Source organism: Phoca vitulina, unplaced genomic scaffold, assembly GCF_004348235.1.
Source record: "Phoca vitulina isolate PV1807 unplaced genomic scaffold, GSC_HSeal_1.0 scaffold71, whole genome shotgun sequence".
NCBI classification, from domain to species: Eukaryota; Metazoa; Chordata; class Mammalia; order Carnivora; family Phocidae; genus Phoca; species Phoca vitulina.
This window is the reverse complement of record NW_022589774.1, coordinates 6,798,592-6,823,474: the sequence shown is the minus strand read 5'-3', so window position 1 is coordinate 6,823,474 and position 24,883 is coordinate 6,798,592. Positions and strand designations below refer to the sequence as shown.

The 24,883-nt window shown below is 39.8% G+C and overlaps 2 protein-coding genes across 7 annotated transcripts in view; one reads left to right on the top strand and one right to left on the bottom strand.

Annotated features, from left to right (window-relative positions):
- TOR1AIP1 (torsin 1A interacting protein 1) overlaps nucleotides 1-7,829 on the bottom strand; it is a 40,610-nt gene extending 32,781 nt beyond the window's left edge. For 2 of the 4 annotated variants that reach the window (XM_032393012.1, XM_032393014.1), the window contains exons 1-4: nucleotides 6,804-7,827; nucleotides 5,086-5,163; nucleotides 2,039-2,098; nucleotides 1,097-1,141 (exon numbers count right to left, since the gene is read on the bottom strand). In XM_032393012.1, coding sequence (XP_032248903.1) covers nucleotides 1,097-1,141; nucleotides 2,039-2,098; nucleotides 5,086-5,163; nucleotides 6,804-7,299 — 679 coding nt within the window. In that variant the 5' untranslated portion in view covers nucleotides 7,300-7,827. Of the gene's footprint in view, nucleotides 1-1,096; nucleotides 1,142-2,038; nucleotides 2,099-5,085; nucleotides 5,164-6,773 lie in introns of all 4 variants that reach the window. The other 2 variants (XM_032393013.1, XM_032393011.1) reach the window with 2 other exon arrangements.
- LOC116624818 (torsin-1A-interacting protein 2-like) overlaps nucleotides 6,948-24,883 on the top strand; it is a 45,705-nt gene continuing 27,769 nt past the window's right edge. The window contains exon 1 of one of the 3 annotated variants that reach the window (XM_032393017.1): nucleotides 6,948-6,969. The gene's annotated coding sequence lies outside the window, so the exon portion shown is untranslated. Of the gene's footprint in view, nucleotides 6,970-12,187; nucleotides 12,268-24,617; nucleotides 24,725-24,883 lie in introns of those variants that run through there. The other 2 variants (XM_032393016.1, XM_032393015.1) reach the window with 2 other exon arrangements.

Sequence of the window (24,883 nt, the reverse complement as noted above, 5' to 3'; positions counted from 1 at the left end):
AGATACCTTTAAGAGCGGTACCTGTCAGATTATTCAATGCCAATCACGCTTTTGAGAAGAGTTAGAATGGGGTTGCAGGAAGGAGCGTGTAAAGAATAGTTTGGGGATATCAATAATATTCAAGCTCCATGAATAGCCACTTTTAATACTCTAAGAAGGTACTAACATTACTATAAAGAAGAATGAGAAGATGCCATTCTCTATTAATCCTGTAGAAATTTTTCTTTAAACAGGAAAGCAGTTTTTAAAAAGTTGGTTCTTATTATAAAGTACTTATAAAAATAATTTCTAAATCTACAATAGGAAGTAAAAGTACTGGATTATTTCAGCTCCAACTTCTCTTCCAATTAAGAGACTGTAACTTAAAAACATTTTTTTTTTAAGTTTTTAAATAGAACACTTGAGAAACTCTGGTGGGTATGAGTACACATGATGAGTTGCATACCGCAAGGAACATTTTCAGTACCCAGACACTAAATCCTGAAGTCTCTAAGAAATCAGCCTGAACTTAAGTGAAAGATGAATTTCAAAGAAGTTGCAACATTAAAAAAAAAAAAAAAAAAAAAAAGGAAGCTTCCTTCCTTTTGACTCATCTCTAAATTTAGAAAAATACTGTAACTTAAAACTAAGTCCAACCACAATCAATGTAGGTTCATTCTTGGTATCTCATGTCCTACACCCAGGCAAACACTGGAAAGCATTTAAACCAATTCAACAAACATGGCAAAGGACACTGAACTTACTATGAAAAACATCTAGAATTTACTTTCTAAATCAAGAAAAAATGTGAACATGTAAGTTGAGATCCCCTTTTCTCTCAGCAGTGTGAATTTAACGAAGTCTAATTAATAAAAATTAAAATGTATTTCTTATTACACATTCATATACAAATTTAAATAACATGACAAAAGACATAATTTCAGATAGAATAAAAACCAGGGCGATTAAGAAAGATCATGGCCATAGGGACAGTGTCCCACAAGCTGAGATAATGAACAAAGTAATATTCTCAAGCCCATGACTAAATGTGTATATTCCTGTATTCTGATAATCAAAACCCTCAAGAAGAACCTATAAGAATTAGAGATAAACAAACCTAATTCACTCATTTTAGTATTTCCATTTGTTTTGTATGCCGAATCTGCAAGAGAGATAGCAAGAAAATGATTAGAGCTTAAAAGGAAATGCATCATATGGTTCTTTTTACCACAAGTTCATCATCAAAACCTTAACAGATCTTTATCATTATAATACTTAAAATAACAGTTATCCATCCATCAAAAAAACCCATCCTAATTCTTTCTTAAAGAAAAGGACTGAGGAGTAGAAACCTAATGTGAAGATAAATAAGGTTCTTTTTTAGTTTCCATGAGAAAGCACCCCTAATAAACTCTGAAAATGAAGCAGGAGTAGACTGCTTGGAATGACTTTACTAGTTTTCTTTTATAGTCATGAAATCAACTTAAGGGCAACATTTTTTAGAGGTTTTAGTCAAAAAGAAATATAAATGAGGCAGAAAAATTTTATAGCCCTGAGCTATTAAAGCCTCAGTCTTGGTTTTTTTAGTAGCATTATGCTGGGAACAATAAAAAGTCCCTGATCCTAGTTTAAAATCATCATGCTAACAAAAAGAATCACAGCAACATATAAGAACAGCCTCCTAGAATGAAGAAGCCCTTTATATATGTATATGGAAAGATGTGTTAATATATTAAATAGAAATAAAAACAGACAATAGGAAGGTGCAGAAAAGAGTGTTTATTGGGCTAACATTTGTGTTAAGAAGGGAGGAAAATATTTATACATGAATTTCCTTGTATCTCCATAAAATATCCCTAAAAAAATATCTAAGAAACTGAAAACATTGGTTGCCTCTGATGAGGAGACTGCGTAAAGGACAGAGAGGGCAGGGAGACTTTTCATTGTATACTTATAATAACTTTTAAATTCTGAACCATATGAATACATGTGCTAACCTATTTAAAAATAAAACTGTATTTATAAAACAGTTAAACCAAGAGACAAAACAATCTCTTACCAGATCTTGGACTTCTTAGAGGGGGTCTACACAGGCTGATTATAGGATCTTCACTCACCACTAATATAGGAAAACATTTTAAAAAATATGAAATGAACAAATAAACAAGTAAACAATAAACAAATAAACAAGTAAACATATAAAAATTATTGTTGTCTCCAAAACAGAACAGATAGTGAGGGAATGATTTCCATTTCAGTGAAAATGATCAGGCACTATATGAATGGATGTTGACAAGGGGATACCTGCACTGATAGAAACTTTGAGTAGATGACTTCCCTAAATCTTTCAGCTCTTAAGATTTTATGAAATATCTACCTTAGTTGCTAGTACTTCACACATCAGGTATTTAAAACTTAAAGAATTACCTTTAAAAATAAATCTTATACATGTTCATAATCCCATCATTACAACTTCCTTCTTTTCCTCTTCTGCATTCCCACCCTTTTCAGATTTAGTTAAAACCTAAAGCTCAACTTAATCTATAGACATCAATTACTGTTTCAGTTCCATCTTTTAAGAAGCATTTCCTGTATGCTCTATGATCTACATAACCTTATATAAGATACTTGAAGTAGAAAGAGTACCAAAGAGAGGTATTAGAGAATAAAATAGCAAGTACCCTTCTTTTGTAGCAATCTTTGTCCCTTGCCTGCTTTTACTCGCCACTGCACCCCCAGCATCTAGCGTGGGGACTGGCATAAAGTAGGTGCTCGATAAATATCTGGAGAATGAATGAATGCTCCAAAGAATCAAATGTTCAGCAGCCAAAGAATCAAATGTTTGTGACAAAATAGTAGGCATTAAAAAATAATTATCTATGATTATTTAGCTAGGAACCACAACTATTAGAACAAAAATATCTATTTAACTATAGGAAAAATAAATGAAATTCTCCTAATATAATTTCATATTGTAAATTAGCTTCATGATTTCCAGAAAAGAATGAATCTGATCACAGAACAGTCATATTAAGTATACATGGACTGAACTGAATGAACAACCCAATGGCTATTTTAATGTGAAAATAATTCAATTCTGGAACTTCGAACAATAAGAAAAGTTCAAACCGTATCCCTCTTCTAAGCTAATCAACATTTAACATGACTTACAAAAACAGGATGACAAATGATGTAGTTGTCTTTATTAGGTTGTTTTAGAAGGTGGCCCCTTGGTTTAGGTCTTTATTTTTTAAAGATTTATTTATTTATCTGAGAGAGAGAGACCATGCGTGCAAGTGAGGGAAGGGACAGAAGAAGAGAAGCTTTAAGCAGACTCCCCACTGAGCAGGGAGCCCTATTTGGGGCTCGATCTTATCACCCAAGAGATCATGACCCAAGGTGAAACCAAGAGTTGGACGCTTGACTGAGCCACCCAGGCGCCCCTCAAAGTATTTTTCTAAGAGAGTTTATAATCTTTTTTTTTTTAATTTATTTATTTATTTGACAGTGAGAGAGATAGCGACAGCAGGAACACAAGCAGGGGGAGTGGGAGAGGGAGAAGCAGGCTTCCTGCTGAGCACGGAGCCTGACGAGGGGCTCGATCCTAGGACCCTGGGATCATGACCTGAGCCGAAGGCAGATGCTTAACGACTGAGCCACCCAGGCACCCCGAAGAGAGTTCATAATCTTAACACAGTAATATAGGCATTAAATATAAAGGGTGTGTTTATCTGGAACTAAACTTGAACTTTATTCTAAATTGAGAACAGAATAAGTCAAATTATAAAGCATAATCTTTTTTTTTTTTAAGATTTATTTGAGAGTGAGAGAGGAAGAGAGAGTGTGTGCGCAGGTGCATGCACAGGAGGAGGAGCAGAGGGAGAGAGTCTCAAGCAGACTCCGTGTTGAGCAGCGAGCCCAATGTGGGGCTCGATCCCAGGACCCTGAGATCATGACTTGAGCTGAAATCAAGAGTCTGACGCTTAAATGACTGAGACATCCAGGCACCCCAAAGCATAATCTTATCAGAAGCAATGGATAAGGAAACAAGTCAAGATATGAGTTTAAAAAAAAAAAAGTCAGGGATGGTCAGTTTCATAGTTACCATTATTTATGGTTGTGGGACTTTCCTAATATCAAAAAAAGCAAACTGAAAATAAATGGAACTAAAAACTAAAGGATACTAAGCATTAATAACTGAACTAAATCCTTTCCCCTGCTTTTCAAAATAGTTTAAACGGTTTTTAAAACTCAAGTAGACTATCAATGTAGCCTACTTCTATGTTACATTGATACTAAGATACAAATATTTCTACACTTTAACATCTCTGAAATTGGGATGCATCATACCATCTATGGCATATTACAGTTTAGTTGGCAGCATTTCTTCTTTCTAGGTGGTACATAAAACAATGATGGTAGATCTTACAACTGATGACATTTTAGATTTGATGAAACACTGATCATATCATGTCATGATTTTACTATCCAGACTACTTAATTCATTTTATTTTATTTTGTTTATTTTTTTTAAGTAGGCACCATGCCCAAAATGGGGCTTGAATTCATGACCCTGAGATCAAGAGTCCCATGCTTTACTGCTGAGCCAGCCAGGTGCCTGCCACTTAATCCATTTTAAACGGAAAGTAGTGTGATAATCATGCATACCACACTTAACGAACTTCACTGAGTATCTAATTATTACACAGGAGAGTGACAATGAGGTGCTTGGGGAAAATGAAAAGGCTTTGGAGAAGACAAACCTGGGTATGAATTTTGGTTCCATCATATATCATGTAATCGTAGGGAAGAGTCTTAGCTTCTCTGAGTTCCAGTTTCCTCACCTATAAAATGGGTACATCTATCCTGCAGAGTTATGTGAATGAATGACCATACACAAAGTGGCAGGTAATTAGTAGTTACTGAAGTATCCATCCCATCTTTTCTTGACATATGCCTATATGGCTTAATCCAATAAACAATCTATAGAGAAGATTCACTGAGCCTCTGAGTAAGTTATGATTTGGGACCCTTGATGAACCAAGCTATTATGCGTACATAAAAAAAGTTGGCAGATAAGGCAAAAAACAAAATCACTTTTCTTACCTGGAGTTTCTTGTGTTCTCTGGATAGTTTTCTTTGGGACTGTCTGGCTTAAAACAGTTTGTGAAGCTGGTTCATCCTCTAAAGAACAGACATGACTTTTGTCAAAATTCAGAATATATGACGTGGGTACAGATTATGCACCTTAACAGCAATATACAAGCAGAAACGCAAGTAATTCATTTCTTTAGAAATGTGTAATTAGATCTACCAAAACCTAGGAATTTGGGTATAACTACTCAAGGCAATATAAAAAATAAACTACTCACCTTTGATGCTTTACAATAAAAGTATATTAATTTAGAAATTTAAAAGATGGGCCAGAGTTTCAGAAATGATGTGGAAGAAAGCAGAAGTGTGAAAAATGTTTAGAACCTTACAGATTTACTAAAATAGAAATAAATTCTTTATGTATTAAAAAAAAAGTTAGCTTATATAACTGCACTAGGCTCTGTGGCAGAGTCAATACAATGTAACCTATTTATTGCCTACCATGTGCAAAGAGGTCTTCAGATATAGAAGGAGATAACTAACTTCACCAAGATGATGGGATCTTTGTCTTTAGGAAGTTTCTAATCTTAAAAGAGATAAAACTAAGTGGGCTAAACTGTCTTGAGTAGCTACAGCCAACAGCAACTTACATCTCTTTAACATAGTTTTCAAAATCAACGCATCTTCAAATGTGTCAGCACTTCATGTGTCAGCAGGTACAAGCGTTGCCTATTACTCTGCTCTGAGCTGAAAATCCACCTCTTCATACCTATCAATGGGCTACCACTAACTGTGTAATCCCATTGTGATTAAAACCCCCGGATTTTTAGCTCATAGGTGCCTTACATGGGGCTAACACGAAACTTTACCTGTGACTCAGTGTTAGATGAGGGAGGAGGAGGAGGATGGGAGAGGATGGCTTAAGGGAGTTGCTTCACCTGTGACTTACCTAAAACTATACACTCGCTTTGCCAATATCCTCTCGGCCCATTTAGTGGAAAACTAATTAAGAATCTCGTTTTGTCGAGCTACTTAACCAATGAGATCACACGGAGGCGAAGTTTTACAGAGACCACCATACTTGAGAAAGAGCTCAAGTTTATCAGGCATTAGGGATCCTCAAGCTCAGGATAACTGCCTTACCCCACCTCAGTGTAAGTATTTGGGTGGGGTCTCCGGTCAACTCACCAACGAAGCTCTCTCTCGAAACGCCCACTCACCAAATTTCCCCTCCCTCTCCCCCGACCTGGGTGGCGATGTAAAAGGACTGGAAGGTTACATTGGAACCATAACTCTCAGCCGGGGTCTTCTGGCCTCCGAGAGTTAGAGGAAATGGAAGTGGCTTTGGTAGCAACATCCGCAGGACAGAGGGAACCGAAGTGAAACCGAGCCTGAAGTGTTTCCCTGTCCCGCCAGCCACCCAACTCGCCACCCCCTCCCCGTGAAGGCCTGCAGAAAGAGGCAATTCGAAGCCCCTTGGGTCGATGCCCAGGGATGCGCAGAGCTCCCCGCTAGGGTCGCTCCGCCCGACCGCCTTTCCAGCCCTCCCGCCTCGGGGCGCCAGTCCATCCACGCCGCGGAGCCACCCGAGCCCCGGCGCGGATGAGCTGGGCGGGGATGAGCTGCGCGGGGACGCACGCCCGCCCGGCACGCGCAACACTCCGCTTGCGCCCGCGCGCTGCGCTCGTTCCCCGACTCACCGCTGAGACTGTTACCTCCGGCGGCCTCACCTTCAGCGGAATGAGAGTCCCGTAACCCTCTCCTGGTCGTAACCGGAGACGGCTGGAGCAGGGGCTGGTGTGACTGCTGCTGCTGCTGCTGCAGGCGGGTAGTCCTTCGTGTGTTCATCTCCTCGGCTCCCTGGAGTCGCGGCTGCCTCCGCTGCCGAGACCGAAGGTAGTAGGCGCTTTCCCTCACTTCCTCTTTCGCAGAATCAGGCCGGAACTCTTCTAGCGGGACTCGTCTTCTCGCCGGGGACTTTTCTTTGGCCATTCGGGGCTCGAAGTCGCCGTACACTTCTGGCGGCTTTTCTGAGAACCTCACTTCCCGCCGGCCGTGGCGCGACGGCGAAGGAGTCCCGTACGCAGGCGCGTCACTGCCGCCGCCATTTTGAGGGGCGAGCCGGCGCTTTCCTTCCCGTAGGGGGGCCCGGGGTGTGACGTACATCCCCCATCCTTCTCTCCATCCTTCTCTCCCCGGCTCCGCCCGCCGCCCGTCCCCCGCCATGGTTGTTGACGTAGCTTGAGTCGATCGCGAAGGTGGTTTTGGGGTCCTTAGATTCTCCTGCTGTTGCTGGCGACGACTCTTCGGGGTGTTGGGCGGTGGTCGCGGCGGTCAGGGAGGCAGTTGAGAGTCGCCGGGGCCGCCGCCTGCGTCGTCGCTGCTGTGCTGCAAACCCGCCTCTGGGCCCATGGTGTGTCCTGAGGGCTGTGGGAGAGGCAGTGCCTCTGCCGGGTCAGCTGTTGCGGGTCACTCCCGCCTCCTGGCTGAAGGCACCAAAGAGGAGGAGAAGAGGGAGGACGACGTCGCTGTCCTTGGCCTTGGGGGAAGGAGGGAGGGAGGGGACGACGGAGAAGGGACAATTGGCTGGGCAGATTGCTTTTTCTAAACCGAGCTGCTTGTGGCAACTGTTGCCCGCACGCAGGAGACGCCGGTCCTGGCCCCCGGTTCCGAGTCTCTTGGAAAGGCCGAGCGAAAGTCGGTTGGAGAAGTTTCTTTCCTCGCCCCCAGGCTGTTGCGCAGTTTTCCTGGAACCTTTTTGATCGACTGCTAGCTTAGCCATGCCTTTCTAAGTGTTTCTAGTAGGAGTGATGGTTTAAAGATACTTCTGCAAGTGCCATCTTTTCTTGGAAAAATTTTTAGTTTTAAGGTCCTTATGAAGGCAGCCAGTTTTAATTTTTAAGTCACCTGTTGAGAGTGCAAAATCGTATCTACAGACACACACTCGGGTGGATTTACATTTGCAGAATTTATGCAAACAGTCATTCCTGGCTTTCGTATAAAAACTCTCACTGTTCAGAAACCTTACTAGTGCTGTGTTACGGACTTTGAGAAATAAGCAAATACTTTGATTAAATAAGAGCAATGTAATTTAACTTGTGATCCATTATTTTGATTTTGATTTTGGGTATGATTTGATCTACTGAATTTTACTTAGGGTTCCCTGCCTTTAGTTTACCGAATAAGAAAACATGGGTAGGGCGCCTGGGTGACTCAGATGGTTAAGCATCTGCCTTCGGCTAAGGTCATAATCTCAGGGTCCTGGAATCGAGTTCCGCATTGGGCTTCCTGCTCCTTGGGGAGCCTGCTTCTCCCTCTGCACCGCCCCCCCCCCCCCGTCTCTCATGAATAAATAAAATCTTTAAAAAACAAAAAAAGAAAACATGGTAAGAGCTATTTGTTTCACCTCTCTATACCATATTTACAGATGTGGCTAATCTGCAGTTATTTAGCCAAATTTAGACATGGAGAAGGTCAATATTTGGGAGAAAGATTAATATTTACCTCAAATATACACATTTGTCTTTTTTTTTTTTTTTTTTTCCAGATTTTATTTCTTTGACAGAAACACAGCGAGAGAGGGAACACAAGCGGGGGGAGTGGGAGAGGGAGAAGCAGGCTTCCCGCTGACCAGGGAGCCCTGTATGGGGCTTGATCCCGGCAGTCTGGGATCATGATCTGAGCCCAAGGCAGACGCTTTAAGGACTGAGCCACCCAGGTGCCCCCACACTTGTCTTCTTGAAGGGCTTTCTAGAATTGATTTTAGTGAGTAGATTTAAGAAATTGTAATTTTGGGAACCAACTACAATGAATGATTCTGAAAACTTTGAAGATGTTTATTTCAGGTATTTAAAATCATCTTAGAATGTTTTTCTGCGACTCATTTGCTTAAACTGGGCAAAAATTTCAATTTAATGAAATCTTCAGGTGTCTTTTTTTTTTTTTTTAAAGATTTTATTTATTTGACAGAGAGAGACACAGCGAGAGAGGGAACACAAGCAGGGGGAGTGGGAGAGGGAGAAGCAGGCTTCCCGCGGAGCAGGGAGCCCTATGTGGGGCTCGATCCCAGGACCCTGGGATCACGACCTGAGCCGAAGGCAGACGCTTAACGACTGAGCCACCCAGGCGCCCCAAGAAATCTTCAGGTGTCTTATGTTTTCACTAATAGTTCATAAATTTGGCCGCAGACACAATTACATGCTTTAGAGTCACCCAGATTTTAGCCTGTCAGGAGCTTAGTTTTTGTTTATAATATACAACATAGCCAAAGAAACTGGAGGAAGAGTGACAAAGGAGATGCTACTAATTTTTTAATCTTTCATTTTAAGGGAAAATTAAAAGCGTATTCTCCTTTGCCAGCTTGGGTTAAATGATACAGTGTTTGGAAAATTTGTGGGACTTAATTCTTCTCTGATAAAATGCTGAAAAGATTGATACTTGGTAATATCTGGCTTTGATTTTATTTAAATAATGATTTCTCTATAAGGTGCCTATTGCTCATTATTAACATAATAAAAGTTTCATAATGTAATTATTTAAAGGATATAAAACTATAGTATTAGTATACAAAGTTCATGTTATGAACATTAATGCATATTTAAGTACCTCTTTAAAACATTTACCAGTACAGTTTTTTGGTTTTTTTTTTTTTTTAAGATTTTTTATTTTTTTGACCGAGAGAGACACAGTGAGAGAAGGAACACAAGCAGAGGGAGCGGGAGAGGGAGAAGCAGGCTTCCCGCCGAGCAGGGAGCCCGAAGCGGGGCTCGATCCCAGAACCCTGGGATCATGACCTGAGCCGAAGGCAGACGCTTAACGACTGAGCCACCCACGTGCCCCACCAGTACAGTTTCTATGTAGAAACTTGGACACAGACTTTTAAACTTAGGTTTGGGGACTTATTAAAAAAAGAAAGGACAAGAGGTTCTATATATTACTGAACAATCAGATTAGATGATCTTCATATTATTGAATAATCAGTACTGTGTTATACAAAATCCTTATAAAGGCTTAGGAAAGAAACTAATGGCTTTGGCTTTCCAAAGAAACAAATCAGGAATCTTAAAATCAGAGGCGCATCGTAGCTTTAACACATATATTTGCTTAGGATTTTCCCTCTTTTGTCTAGGTAATAAGAATACATATTCCTAGCTCTGCCATACCTGTCTCCCACATCTAGCAACCTTACAAATAACTTTCGTCACTAACTGTGAGGTAAAGCTAAACTCTTGTCAAACCAGATTTTCTACTGTAGATGTTTTCCAAACTACAAGGGTGGCCCAAAAGAGGTGACATTAGAGGCAGTAGATTCATAGCCAATAGTATAAGGGACTTGCTGGGTCACCAATACCAAGAAGGGGCATGAGCTCTGGATGTTAGACAATTCGGGAATTTGAGATATATAGAGGAATTCAGTGGATCACGAGAGAAGACAGGTAAGAGAAGAAATGATTATAAGAAGGAATTTAATTCATATATTTATCAAACATCTGTGTTGCCACAGCATAGATGTTTGATAAATGTATGGATTAAATTAATGTGTATTCTTTACCCTTAGGGAATTTGCCATTTATTAGGGGAAAGATATACACAAAAAATTATAATTCAGATTAAATAACTGGCATCAATTTATATACCTAGCTGTTATCCCTAGGTCTAGAAATCCAGTGTCAACAACACTGGATTTCTAAAGTAGCTATTCTAAAGGAAACATTTTATTTTAAAATAACGTAATTTTTGTACATGAGTTTGTTTAGGGTAAGCAGAAATCCATTTATTACTGAGAAAGCATCTATCAATTCTTTGTGCATACATTTCTGGTCAGGTAGGGAAAGAACTTTATATCTTAGTAGAAAGGCAACCTTGTTATTAATAAGTTAAAGATAATTAAAATATTAAGAGAAAGTAAAGAAATAGTAGCTAACTCCATTTATTCCCCATTCTCATGAGTGATAGGAAAAATATTTTAAAGACTGTTAATACAAATAAAAGCGTCTAGCTAGAAATGTTATACTGAACTTTAAAAAAGTTAAATTCAACAAAGTGAATGGGATATAATATTCTTCCACTTATTCTTTGTTGAATTAGAAATTGCAGTCAATTATTAAGCATCTAGGAGTGTTCCCAAATTCTGTGATTTCTGCAGAAAGAATGAGAAGATGAAGGCACCAAAAATCACCACTACATGAAGAATCAATAACCAAATAAATATTTGAGCTTCTGCTATGTACTAGACAAACCCTGTTCTAGGTGCTGAGGATATAGCAGTGATAGAATAGACCAAAATACAACCGTCCCTGCCTTGGAATTTACATTCTATGGGAGTCAGATAAAAATCAAAGTAAGTAAAATAGTGTATTGGTCAGAAATGTTACAGAAAAAATGAGGAAAGGAAAAGTGAGCTTTAACAGGGATTTCTTCTGTGTTGTTTTGTGTTGGTGTTGGTCAGGAACAGGAATTTTAGACTTACTTGATTGCCTATGACCAATCATGTGTTCTAGGGTAAATTCCTTGCCCTCTCTCAATCTTCACATTTATAGAATTAATCAAAATAATAGCTATTTTTAATTCATCATTTACTACTATCATTTAGCAGATACCCTTACGTTCATTAATCAGCACGTTTACTCACAATAACCTTATGAGGTATGTAAGAGCCTTGTTCCCATTTGACGCGAGCAAACTGAGGTTTGGATTAAGCAACTCGTTTGGGGACACACACGTAGTAGAAGTAGAGGCTGAGTTCCAAGTCACGTCTGACTGGGGCGTGCTATTACTGGGTAATGCCCCTCACTGAGTTGGTTCCACGGGTTCCAGCTGTAAATTTGTAAGTGCTAGAGTTGGTGGTTGTCTTGCAGTGGTGCGTACCTTCCTGTGGGTCTGCAGGGGAACTGGACCCGGGCGCTTCTGCTGCGCGTACTCACCACGCCCCTCGCCTGGGCTCTGGCGGGTGGGTGGGGAGTAGAGGGAGGGGAGTGTGCACTGGGAAGGAGGAGGGGTGGGCCGACTACCAGTCCCAGCATTCCGCGGGCTCCTCCCCTCCCTACGGAGGTCGTATCACGTGGACAGGGACTGGGACGACATTCTGATCGGCCGCGTCCGAGGAGGGGTGCAGCCCTCGTCGTGGAGCAGAAAGAACACCCGAGGGGCTCCCCTGACGTTGACAGTTGACGGTTTAAGACCCTGCTAGAATTTGTAAGTAGATAAAATATATATACAACTTTTCCATGTGCTAATATTTGCTCAGATATCTTCTTTGGAAAGATTTTTCAAAATGATTCCTCCCCACCCCCACCTCCCTACCGCAAAAAACCTTAAACGGAACAGTTTGGGGGCATATTTTTGTTTTGGAGTAAAAAGAGAAATCAAATCCTATAAACATTAAACAGATTAAGGTGGGAATAAATGTTTGGTTTGGACTTTGAGACGAGCAGCAGAATTCCTATAAGGCTCAAAATATAAACGGGTAATCGGCCAGTGTAGGTGGCGATTACTCCCTTTACCTGCGTGCCTAACAGGATCTCGTTATTCGTCTTCTTTATCCTTATAAAATAGTACTCTCCCCCCACCTTTTTTAGCCTTAATGGTGCTAAAAAGGGCTAAGTTTGAAGTTTTGGTAAGACCCTACAATTATTACTTTGTTTACATATTATATATATATTCTCAGTTGCATTTCATACCCGTTGTGAAAGTTTACCTCTTTTTCCTTCAAGAAAGTGTATAGTACTCTATCAGTAGTGCTTGTTAGACTTTCTACATAGATACAGGAGTTATCTTAATCTAATTCTACATACTGCTTTTGTTTCAGTTTTACTTGTCTCTAGGTTTTAGAACATTTTATTTTGGATCTGTATGAGAAATCCTTGTCTCTCTTTTTTTAACGAATTGGGGCTGTGGTGGGGGGCGGGGAAAAGAATTAGGGCCATGGAATCTATCCATATTTATCAGTTTCATTTTTTAAAGCACATGATTAGCCTATATATGGCCAGTGGAAAATCATTTAATGAAAAAAGGAACTTCATGGTAGAAGAACTAAGAATGTTCTTGGAAGTACCTGTGTGGATTACAACAGTTTGAAGACTGACATTTGCTATGGAAACTTCAAGTGAGATCCTCTCCTCAGTAATTTTTATTACGTTGAAGGCAGAGTCCACAACTTGATTACCACTTTTACTGCTTGTTCATCACATAATGATGAGTGACTCACTTAAGCTCTGTTTCATTTATCTTCCTTACCAGCATAGAGAAAATACTCGCCTGAGAGCCGAGTAACTTACAAATTTAGCTAATAATATTGAGGATTTGGGGGTATTTTTTTTTTTTTAAGATTTTATTTATTTATTCACCAGAGAGAGAGAGAGAGGCAGAGGGAGAAGCAGGCTCCCAAAGAGCAGGGAGCCCGATGTGGGACTCGATCCTAGGACCCTGGGATCGTGACCTGAGCCGAAGGCAGGCTGAGCCACCCAGGCGCCCGATTTGGGGGTATTTTAATAATGTATTGTGTTTTGTATGTAATTTGTTTTTGCCTAAGAAGTTATTTTTAAACTGTATACCATGGAAATCCACGTTCCTCTGAAGTGCCACTTAAATTTCCTGAAGGGAAGTTTGCTCAGAGAGGCCTTATCTGCTTTCTGTTTCTCATTTTGTATATGGAATTTAATTGTGTTAAGGGGCGCCTGGGTGTCTCAGTTGTTGAGAATCAGCCTTCGGCTCAGGTCATGATCCCAGGGTCCTGGGATTGAGCCCCACATCTGGCCCCCTGCTCCGCGGAAGCCTGCTTCTCCCTCTCCCACTCCCCCTGCTTGTGTTCTCTCTTCTCGCTGTCTCTCTCTCTCTCTCTGTCAAATAAATAAATAAAATCTTAAAAAAAAAGAAGAATTTGTGTTAAAATTTTGTTAGTATTCTACATCTTATGGCTACTATTGTGTCCCAGAAGACGTAAGTCCACATAGTGACCATACTTTTAAGTTTTGCACAGCAAATCAAGCTTTTTGTGAATAAAGATGATGGCCTCAACATTCGTCATGAGTATAGAGTTTGGAGTCAGAGCTGAGTTTGAATTCCTGTTCTGTCACTGTGTGACTTGGGCAGTCTGCTGTATTGTTCTGAGCTCCTTTTCTCATCTGCGAAGTGGAGAGTCATAGGGTTATTTGGAGTATTAAATGGGACAGTTTAAGAACTCAATAGTTGGGAACTGTTAATACTAATTGGGCTAGGGGCGCCTGGGTGGCTCAGTCGTTAAGCGTCTGCCTTCGGCTCAGGTCATGATCCCCGCGTCCTGGGATCAAGCCCCGCATCGGGCTCTCTGCTCCACGGGAGGCCTGCTTCTCCCTCCCCACTCCCCCTGCTTGTGTTCCTGCTCTCCGCTCTCTCTCTCTCTGTCAAATAAATAAAATCTTAAAAACAAAAACAAAAAAAACCTAAAAAAAAATACTAATTATGCTACTTTGCTCTTTACTAACACTAAAGGAGTTGGTCCATGATTTTGATAATCAAAATAGAAAGGAAGAAAATTCACCTATAATTTCAACAGATCAAAATATTTTTTAAATGTACTCATTTAGCCCTTGACTGTAGGTATACATAATGTAAATGTAATAACCTTTTTGCAAAAAGTCAAAAATTTAAAAGATTGGTTTGTTAATTTCTGAGAGTTTTGTTTTGATTATATAAATAGAGCTGTCTGGGTCTGCCTTTATTCTGATCTACTAGTGAAGAACCAGCAGAACTTTCCTTTAGCACAGTTTCCACTTGCTCTCCCCATTCCAAAAAATAAAACGTCTAGTGGCACTGTTATTTAGTAGTTCAAATAATAATAGTTTTTGAGGGCTTCTTTTGTGCCCTCATAGTGGCAAGTGTAGCACGTTCTCTCTTTAACCCTCACAGTGCCTCTTTTATCTAGGTAGCGTTATTCCTTTTTGTGGTTAAGAAAACGAAGGCATAGAGACGAGTTCACCAACAACTGCTCAGGCCCAGGCAGTCTGACTTTAGAGGACAGTGCTGCAAGGGATTTATCTTTGCAGCTTCAGTGTATGGTTGTTAGGTCATATATGTAGGCAGGAATTGATCCTGGAGGCTGAACTTACAACTTCTTTGTATAAAAGTATAACAGTATCTGTAACTACTGTAACCACTTCAAAAAAATTTTTATAGGAAAATAGTGAAGAATAGGGAAGTATTGACTGAACAAATGAGGCATTCACCTATAGTTTTATTAGTTGTGTCAGTGAAAGTATGATTTATATACAAGATGAGTTATTAAAGTTTTCTTTTTTTATTAAACATAGGGTCTACAGTGAAGGAAAACCTCTTCAAAGCAGTGTTTCTCAAACTTTATAGTGAAGCCTTAGAATCATTTGACAAATCTCTTAAAACATAGCCTGCACCAGCCTCTCAAAAGATTCTGGTTAAAGGAGGTCTGGGGTCGGGCCCAAGAATTTGCATCTCTAATACGCTCCAAGATGACGCTAATGATTTCCAGCTAATGAGTTTAGTAAGAAGACAAATATTAGTGGTGGCTCTCTAGATTGTTGGTTTGACAGTGAAACTTTGGTTTTTAAGCACTATCCTTTGCTAAAAGGACCGAGGAAATTTTTTGAAACATAGTTGACTCCAGAGCTGAAGCAGGGAGCCTGGAACATCTTGCAGTGCTTGAAATTAAGGAAATGCTCAAAAAAGTTTAGGGGCTTGTTGAAAGGACACAGGAACCAACTTGAAGGAGCTTCTAATGGCCAAAGTTGGAACAATTTGAGCAACAGAATGAATAATGGTAGTATTGGATTTTAAGGCATGGAACAAAGGAAGTATCCATTTGAATGGATATAGTCTAATAAACAAATGGAAGAAGGGACAACTCTTACTGAAGAAGTCCAGTGAATGAATGAAAAGCAAGAAGTAGAAAATCATCAGACAAACAGCACTGTAGTAATTATTGCAGACAAAATCCAACTGTAATGCTAGCGGATGGAAGTTTGAGGAAAATCAGGGTATTTGCATGGTTTGAAAATATCTCTTCTAAGATAATTGTTAGCTGCAAAGGAAAAATAGTAACTTCGCAGTGGAGATACCATATTAACCCAATGATTGAAGTTAACATCACCTGTAGTAGGACATGGACATCATGAACTCAGTGATATGATGCAGTTAGAAGGATACAACATCATTTCTGTGGTGTTATTCCTGCCAAAAATGCAATCTGGTTATCTTTCTGATCATGAGAAAACATCATACAAACCCAGATTGAGGATCATTCTACAAAATAAGTGACCATTACTTTCCAGAAGTGTCAAGGTCACAAAGACTAAGTAAGTTCACAAAAGACAAAAGAAACTGTAAAGACTAAGAGACTGTCAACAGTTTAGAGATTCAGGAGAATTAACAACTAAATGCAATATGAGATCCCAGATTGGATCTGGAACAGAAAAAGGACATTAATGGAGAAACTGGTGAAATTTGAAGTCTGTAGTTTAGCTCTGATTTGTACCAATGTTTCTTTTTTTTTTTTTTAAGATTTTATTTATGAGAGAAAATAATACTGGCATTTTTTTTTTCAAGATTTTATTTATTTATTTGACAGAGACATAGCGAGAGAAGGAATACAAGCAGAGGGAGTGGGAGAGGGAGAAGCAGGCTTCTCTGAGCAGGGAGCCCAATGCGGGGCTCGATCCCAGGACCCTGGGACCGTGACCCGAGCTGAAGGCAGACGCTTAATGACTGAGCCACCCAGGCACCCCAGTTCTGGCATATTATGACATAAATGTGGTGCAGAGGAGGGGGCAAGACTTAGAAACTTAGTTTTAAATACAGCTACAGATAGCTGTGTATTAACCTTAAAGGTTTTACTGCTGGTGTTTGAAATTGAAACTGTAGATAGACTTTGAACCATGACTTTTGGTCCATTAGAGCAAGGTCAATTGAACTGTACGAATAAATGTCTAAAGCAGTTGTTCCCTTTTAGGGTATGCTAGCAGTCCACACATACACCTGTTTTGTCTGTCCGTTCCTGGAGTGAGAGGGGAACATTCAGCAGCTGTTTCCTAACTCAGGATCATTTTTTTTTGTTTGGCTCGTGTGTTCTTCATAAGAGGGAACAGTATATGTGGTAAGTCATGCTGAAGATTGTTATCCATATGTCTTCTCTAACTGATTTCAAGACTACCAAATTAGAAGTAGTTCCTCACAAAATAGTCTGAAGACTTTCTAAGGAGCATTTATTTTCATAGTATATTTTTAACAAAATTATTTTAGATTATGTGAATTTAAAAAGAAGGTTCCTGTTTATCCCCATGCTCCTGAATTTCTTCTCATATAAATTCCAAACTACTTAACAAAATACGAAACTTGAATGGTTTGACTTTGTGTATGAAACTTATCAGAGAAATTGTCTCATAAAAAATAGGTATTTTTGATTATTGGTTAACCTTAGAATATAATACTCCATGGAAGAAAATAATTAAAATGGGAACTCACAGTTTAAAGCATTTATACTTTTTCTGTGCGTCTGTCTTCTGATTTTATATATTATATGAGGAGTTAGCAGAGGCTGAATTCTAAGGGATATGTTTGCCTGGAGAAGTCACCCCAATCCTGACTCAGTCTGAGACTTACATTATCCTACCATAAAAAGAACAAGAGAATTTTTGTCTGTCAAAGGCAGATTTGAGCTTGCTTACTAACATCCATTCAGGAAATAGCAAAGAATGTAGAATCAGGATATTTAGAGAAGATAATTATTTAATATGTATTAAGCTGCCATTATTAGTAGATACAAATTGCAGTGGATTAGAGTTGCATTTTCATTTTGCAGTTAAAGTGCTGTTTTCTAAATTTTCTCCTAAGTTTCAGGAAGAATCTTAAATTTACTGTAGTTCTTAACACAAAAACCTGATTTATGTTTTCCTTTTGTAAAGCATTTGTGCAGTAGAGAAACTCTTTAAACTTTCGTTTTTACCCACTGTTGGCAGGTTAAGAGGTTTGAAAACGTTGCTTCTTCTGTGGGCCTTCCAGAATTTCCTAGGAACTCTCATGCAGTCTTTTAGTATCTATCTGAAGGCCTTTAGCCTTTACCCAAAGCATCGCTTCCAATCTGGATTCCCTGGACATCTGGAAGTCCTGTAAGATTTTTCTCTATGTAGCCATAGTACTTGGCATTGAGCCAACTACACAGTGGCTCAATGGTCCTACCAACTAAATGGTTGGTTTTCTCAGTAATGTAAACAATTATGTTTAATGATCAATAGAGAAATGGTGGTTCTCAAGGTATTTTCAGCATTTCTACAAGCCTAACAGTAATCATATATTTACTTTAAATCAACTGCTTTTAACATAAGCTGACAACAACTTAAGGAAAGAAACAAATCCAGAATATCTAAATCTTTCCAACTTTATGATAGAGGCATTTTGAATATTTACCTGTAATTTAAAATAGTGAAAATTTCTAAACCAGGGCTAGTAACAATAATTATCTTTCTTTCTTAGTTTTGATTGGCAGATTGACATTGGCAGACGTCTGATTAATAAAAATAAGAAAATGAAATTATTACAAGAATGCTGGTTGTTTAGACATCCTTCCAAAATGAGATCTGAGGAGGGGTGTGCTGGGATAAAAATTACATTTGGTAGTAAAATGATTAGGAACCATTAACAACCTAATGGTTTTGGGGAGTCTAAAAGTATTCTCTTTCCAGAAAAAAGCACAACTGTACATAAAAAATCTCGATGTAATTTCAGGGGATTCAGGACTCCCTAAACCTATCCTAGATCTTTTTCTGTGGTTGTGGAAAATTGTGGTAGGTGATTTTCTCAGTATATACACACCACTGAAGAGTAGCAAACAGCTTGTGAAGGGGCTTTTTAAAGCTTTTAACTGTTGCTGTTTCAAAAAGGCGGTATCTTTAGTAGCTAAGAGTACAGGGTCTGGAACCATTCTGCCTGGATTCAGATACTGATTTCTCTGCAGTGACCTGTGACCTTCGCAAGTTGCTCAACCTCTCTGTTTCCTTAACTATAAAATTGATTATTGTAAGGATTACATGAGTTAATACATGTAAAGTACTTAGAACGGGTAGTGGTACTTGATGTTAGTTATTGTTAGTAAGCATAATTACCTCACAGACAAAGGATTACTGTGGAATACCTGGCCACGTGAGGTTCTCTGGGCTACTGCTTACTTGGAGGAAGGGTTCCTTTTTCTAATTTAGCACAAAGGCACCATGTGAAATAAAATCCTTGCACACAGATGCAGGCCTTGATGGGAATATGCCTAGATAAACTTTCTTTTCCATACCAGCATTAGGTAGGCTTCTTTTATTTTTATTTTTTTAAGATTTTATTTATTAGAGCGAGAGAGCGAGCGAGCACGCACAAGCAGGGGGAACAGCAGGCAGAGGCAGAGGGAGAAGCAGGCTCCCCGAGGAGCAGGGAGCCCGATGCGGGACTCGATCCGAGGGCCCTGGGATCATGACCTGAGCCGAAGGCAGATGCTTAACCGACTGAACCACCCAGGCGCCCCAGGCTTCTTTGATTTCTATGAAGAGATAGTTGCTTACAATTTTATGAGAAAAACGAAGATCTATATCCTTCCTTTTAAAAAAAAAAAAAAAAAAAAAAGATTTTATTTATTTGAGAGAGGGAGGGAGCACAACCGGGGGAGGGGGGTGTCAGAGGGAGAGGAGAAGCAGGCTCCCCGCTGAGCAGGAAGCGCAATGCGGGGCTCCATCCCAGGACCCTGGGATCATGACCTGAGCTGAAGGCAGACGCTTACCCGACTGAGTCACCCAGGCGTCCCGATCTATATCTTCTGTAGTCTCTTTTTTTCCTCCATATATTAGTCATCCTCTGGGCAAAGTAACTACTGCTGCTCCTCTTGGCCACAAAGTGGAATTTTGGTTTTGCTAAACCTGTTTTTCTAGCCCATTGCTATTTCCACTCTACTCTTTTTTAAAATTATAACATATTGAATAGAGATTTTGTAAGCTGTTAGGACTTAGGATACAGTGAACCTTGTACCTCCACTGAGTTAAAAAAATTTTTTGTTTTTTTAGATTTTTTAAATTTAAATTCAATTAACTAACTTATAGTGTATTATTAGTTTCAGAGGTAGAGTTTAGTGACTCATCAGTCTTATATAACACCAGTGCTCATTGTATTGTGTGCCCTCCTAAATGTCGCATCACCCAGTTACCCCATCAGCCCACCTCCCAAAATTATTATCTTTGAAATAGTTTGTATGCCCTCCCCAATCATATCCCCTTTCTTCTCCCATCAAAGGTAATGGTCATCCTTGTGCTTATCTTTCTTTTCTTTATAGTTTTATTGAATATTCCTAAATAATATATTAAAACTCTACATAAATGGAGACTGTATAAGTGTGTGTGTGTGGAAGGGGACGTTCCACTTTTTATTTTTTTAGCTTAATATTCTTGAGTTTCATCTGTGTCTGTATGTGCAATATTCCATTGTACAGCCATAATGACGGTTTTTTCCCCACCACTATAGTAAAGCAAATATCTCAATAAAGGGAGTCAAGTCAATTTTTTGGTTTCCAGTGCATAAAAGCTATATTTACACTATACTATAGTGCATTAATCGTGCAATAGCATTATGTTTTTTAAAAATGTATATACTCTAATTAAAAAATAACTTATTGCTAAAAAAAATGCTAACCATTATTTGAGCTTTTAGTGAGTCATAATCTTTTTGCTGGTAGAGGGTCTTAGCTCGATGTTGATGGCTGCTGATGGCCGGGATGGCTGTGGCGATTTCCTAAAATAAGACAACAGTGAAGTTTGCTGCATCAGTTGAGCCTTCCTTTCATGAATGATTTCTCTGTAGCATGTGATCCTGTTTGATAGCATTTTACCCACAGTAGAACTTCATTTAAAATTGGAGTCAGTCCTCTTAAACCCTGCCACTGCTTTATCAGCAGTTATATAATACTCTAATTTTCTGTTGTCATTTCAACAGTCTCCACAGCGTCTTCACCAGGAATAAATTCCATCTCAAGAAACTACTTTCTTTGCTCATCCAAAAGAACCAATTCCACATCATTTAGGTTTTATTATGAGATTACAGCAATTCACTCAAATCTTCAGATTTGACTCTTAATTCTAGTTCTCTGGCGATTTCCACCACATCGGCAGTTACTTGCTCCACGGAAGTCTTGAAACCCCTCAGTCATCTATAAAGATTGGAATCAGTTTCTTCCAGAATCCTGTTAATGTTGATTTTAGCCTTTCCCCGTGAATCAGGAATGTTCTTAATAGCATCTAAAATGGTGACTCATTTCCAGAAAGTTTTCAATTTACTTAGCCCAGATCCATCAGAGGAATCATTCTCTATGGCAGTCATAGCCATATTTCTGAAATAATAAGACTTGAAAGTCTAAATTACTCCTTGATTCGTGGGCTGCAGAATGAGCATTGTGTTAGCAGGCACAAAACCAACATTAATCTCATTGTACATCTTCCTCAGAGCCCTTGGGTGACCAGGTGCATTGTCAGTGAGCAGTAATATTCTGAAAGAAATCTCTTTTTGAGCAATAGGTCTCAACAGTGGGCTTAAAATATTCAGTAAACCATGTTGTAAACAGATGTGCTGTCATTCAGGGTTTGTTTTTCCATTTAGAGAGCACAGGCAGAGTAGATTTAGCATCATTCTTAAGGACCCTAGGATTTTTGGAATGGTCAGTGTACAACGGCTTCAACTTCAACCTCTAACAAGAGTTGGCCTGTCCTTTGAAGCCAGGCATTGATTTCTCCTCTCTAGCTCTGAAAGTCCCAGATGGCATCTTCTTCCAATAGAAGGCTGCTGTAATCTACATTGCAAATTTGCTGTTAGTGTAACCACCTTCATTAGGGAAGTTAGCTAGATCTTCCGGATAACTTGCTGCAGCTTCTCCATCAGCACTTGCTGCTTCACCTTGCACTGTTATGTTATGGAGACGGCTTCTTTCTTTAACCTCATGAACCAACCTCTGCTGGCTTCAGACTTCTGCTGCTGCTTCCTCACGTCTCTCAGACTGCATAGAATTCAAGAGAGTGAGGATTTTGCTCTGGATTAGGTTTAGGCTTAAGGGAATGTTGTGGCTGGTTTGATCTTCATTCCAGACCATCCGTATCAGCAGTAAGGCTGTTTCACTTTTTATCATTTGTGTGTTCACTGGAGCAGCACTTTTAATTTCCCTCAAGAACTTTTCCTTCACATTCACAACTCAGCTGTTTGGTATAAGAGGCCTTGTTTTCAGCCTGTCAGCTTTGGACATGCCTTTTGCACTATGCGTAATCATTTCTAGCTTTTGATTTAAAGTGAGAGGCGTGCAGCCCTTCCTCTCACTTGAACATTTCGGGGCCATCGTGGGGTTATTAATTGGCCTAATTTCAGTATTGTTGTGTCTCCGAATAGGGAGGCCCGGGGAGAGGGCAAGAGACGGAGGAACAGCCAGTCAGTGGGGCAGTCAGAACACACACAACATTCATCACGTTCACTGTCTTACATGGGCATGGTCGCAGACACCCTAAAACAGTAACAGTCGGGACATCAAAGATCACTGATCATAGATTACCATGGAAAATATAATTAATAATGGCAAAGTTTGAAATACTCTGAGAATTTCCAAAATGTAACACAGAGACACAAAGCGAGCAAATGCTGTTGGAAAAATGGTGCCAACAGACTTGCTTGATGCGGGGTGGCCACAAGCCTTCAGTTTTTAAAAATGCAGTATCTGAGGGGCACCTGGGTGGCTCAGTTGGTTAAGCGTCTGCCTTCGGCTCAGGTCATGGTCCCAGGGTCCTGGGATCGAGCCCTGCATCGGGCTCCCTGCTTGGCGGGAAGCCTGCTTCTCCCTCTCCCACTCCCCCTGCTTGTGTTCCCTCTCTCGCTGTCTCTCTCTGTCAAATAAATAAATAAAATCTTTAAAAAAAAAAAATGCAGTATCTGAGAAGCATAGTAAAGGAAAGTGCAATAAAACGAGGTATGCCTGTACCTTGATTTATTTATCCATTTTACTGTTCGTGGCCATTTTTCCTGTTTGGTTATTGCATGCAGTACTACCATGAGTATTTTCATTCATGGGTTTAAGCACAAATGTGCAAATTTTCTAGGGTATATACTTAAGAGTGGAATTACCGAGTTGTAGGAAACGCATATCTTTAGCTTTACTAGGTAATGCCAAATTAATTCCAAAAGTGGTTGTACTAATTTATGCTTCTATGGTATAAGGATTCAAATTACTTTTTGTTCTTTTGTTTATTGGGCATGTACAGCAGTAAATAAAGACAAAAAACCTTGTTCTCAAGGAGTGTATATTTTTATAGAAACAAATAGCTAGAATATTTAATATATCAAAATGGAAAATGTAAAGCAAGAAGGGGATGTTATCTTGGCTGCTGTTGGATCCATATGGGGATTAGAGATTAAGGCGATGAAGTACAACCAGGAAGCCCTGGGCTTCGTTTAGTGGTCACCATAAACAGAGCTACAGGTATGATGAGATTGGTCGGTCCTGATTCTTTCAAGCCAAAATGGTAGTGAAGCTATGAGTGGGGCAGGGGGGCAGTGAAGTTTGAGAATCATGCTGGGAGCATTTTCAGGAGGCCCTCTTTACTCATTTATTAGTGGTAAGGCTATCCTCCTGAGCGAGGAGGCTGGTGGATAAGTAATCTTATTCTGAGCACTTAGTGCTTTGGGGTCCCCTTTTGATTCTTGCCCATGGTGGTTTAGGAGGACCAGGGGAGGGGCTGTCTTGTCTGAAACATAAGGAACACTAAAGTTCTCTTAATTCAGGAATACTTGGAGCTCTAATGCTTTGTTGACTGTTGAAGTTGGAGAAATGAAGGTTGGGGGAGGGTGGATTTATTCTGAGTATTTGGAGCTTTAGGGCTCTGACACTGCCTGGGGGTGGTGGGGTGGTTTTGCCTAGAGTATATACAACCCCAGTTTCCAAACTTGTTAATTTTTGCCAGTCTGGTGGATGTGAAATAGTATCTTGTTGTGATTTCAATTGCATATCTCCTTCTCACTCTAAAAACCCCAAATTCTTTATCTCTTCAATGTTATACTTAGCCGTATAACTTTATTATTAACTTTTATGTTGAACCCCATGGTTGTGTGGGTTTTATTCATTATCTGTTCCATGTACTAAACATGCAAGATTTCCTAATTCAACAACTGAAACTTTTGTGGTGGCTCTTGTCAGTAGACGCTCAGGGAAATCTGTCATGCCCTGTATTGTCACTACAAAGGTTACTGAGTCGGGAACCCTGCCATACCTTCTGTTAACTTTGCCTGAGGAGCTGAGTTGGTAGCCCACACCCGTACAGTGTTACCTAACCTCAAAAAGTACTTCAGTGTACCTTCACTGACCTGTTGCCCCTCATCCTGGGCTCTCAGAATAGGAGCCCTGTGTTTGCAGCACTGTCAGAGGCTCTTCGGTTGCCTTTTAAACTTGCCATTTTAAAATCTGAGAATCACAGCTGCTGTTGACAGTCTGTAAGGAAAATGCTTTGTCTGACCACAACTAAGGCTGTCACTCCTCTGCTTTTCAGGCCAAATCTTTATACAGTTCTAGCACTCACGCCTTCCCCAGTGTTTCTACGTGCTCTCACAGGATCAAGCCTCAGATTTCACAAAGAGAACACTGGAGAAAAGCAAGGTATATGTCGTATTCTGATATGTAGCACTTCCTCGGTGGCTATGTAGTTGTTCATACATCCTAGGACCCCACCTTTTTTACTTGTTATATTTAGTGTTGTGAAGGAGTATAAAAATGATAGTATCTGCAAATTCCAACTGATTTCTAAATATTTTCCAA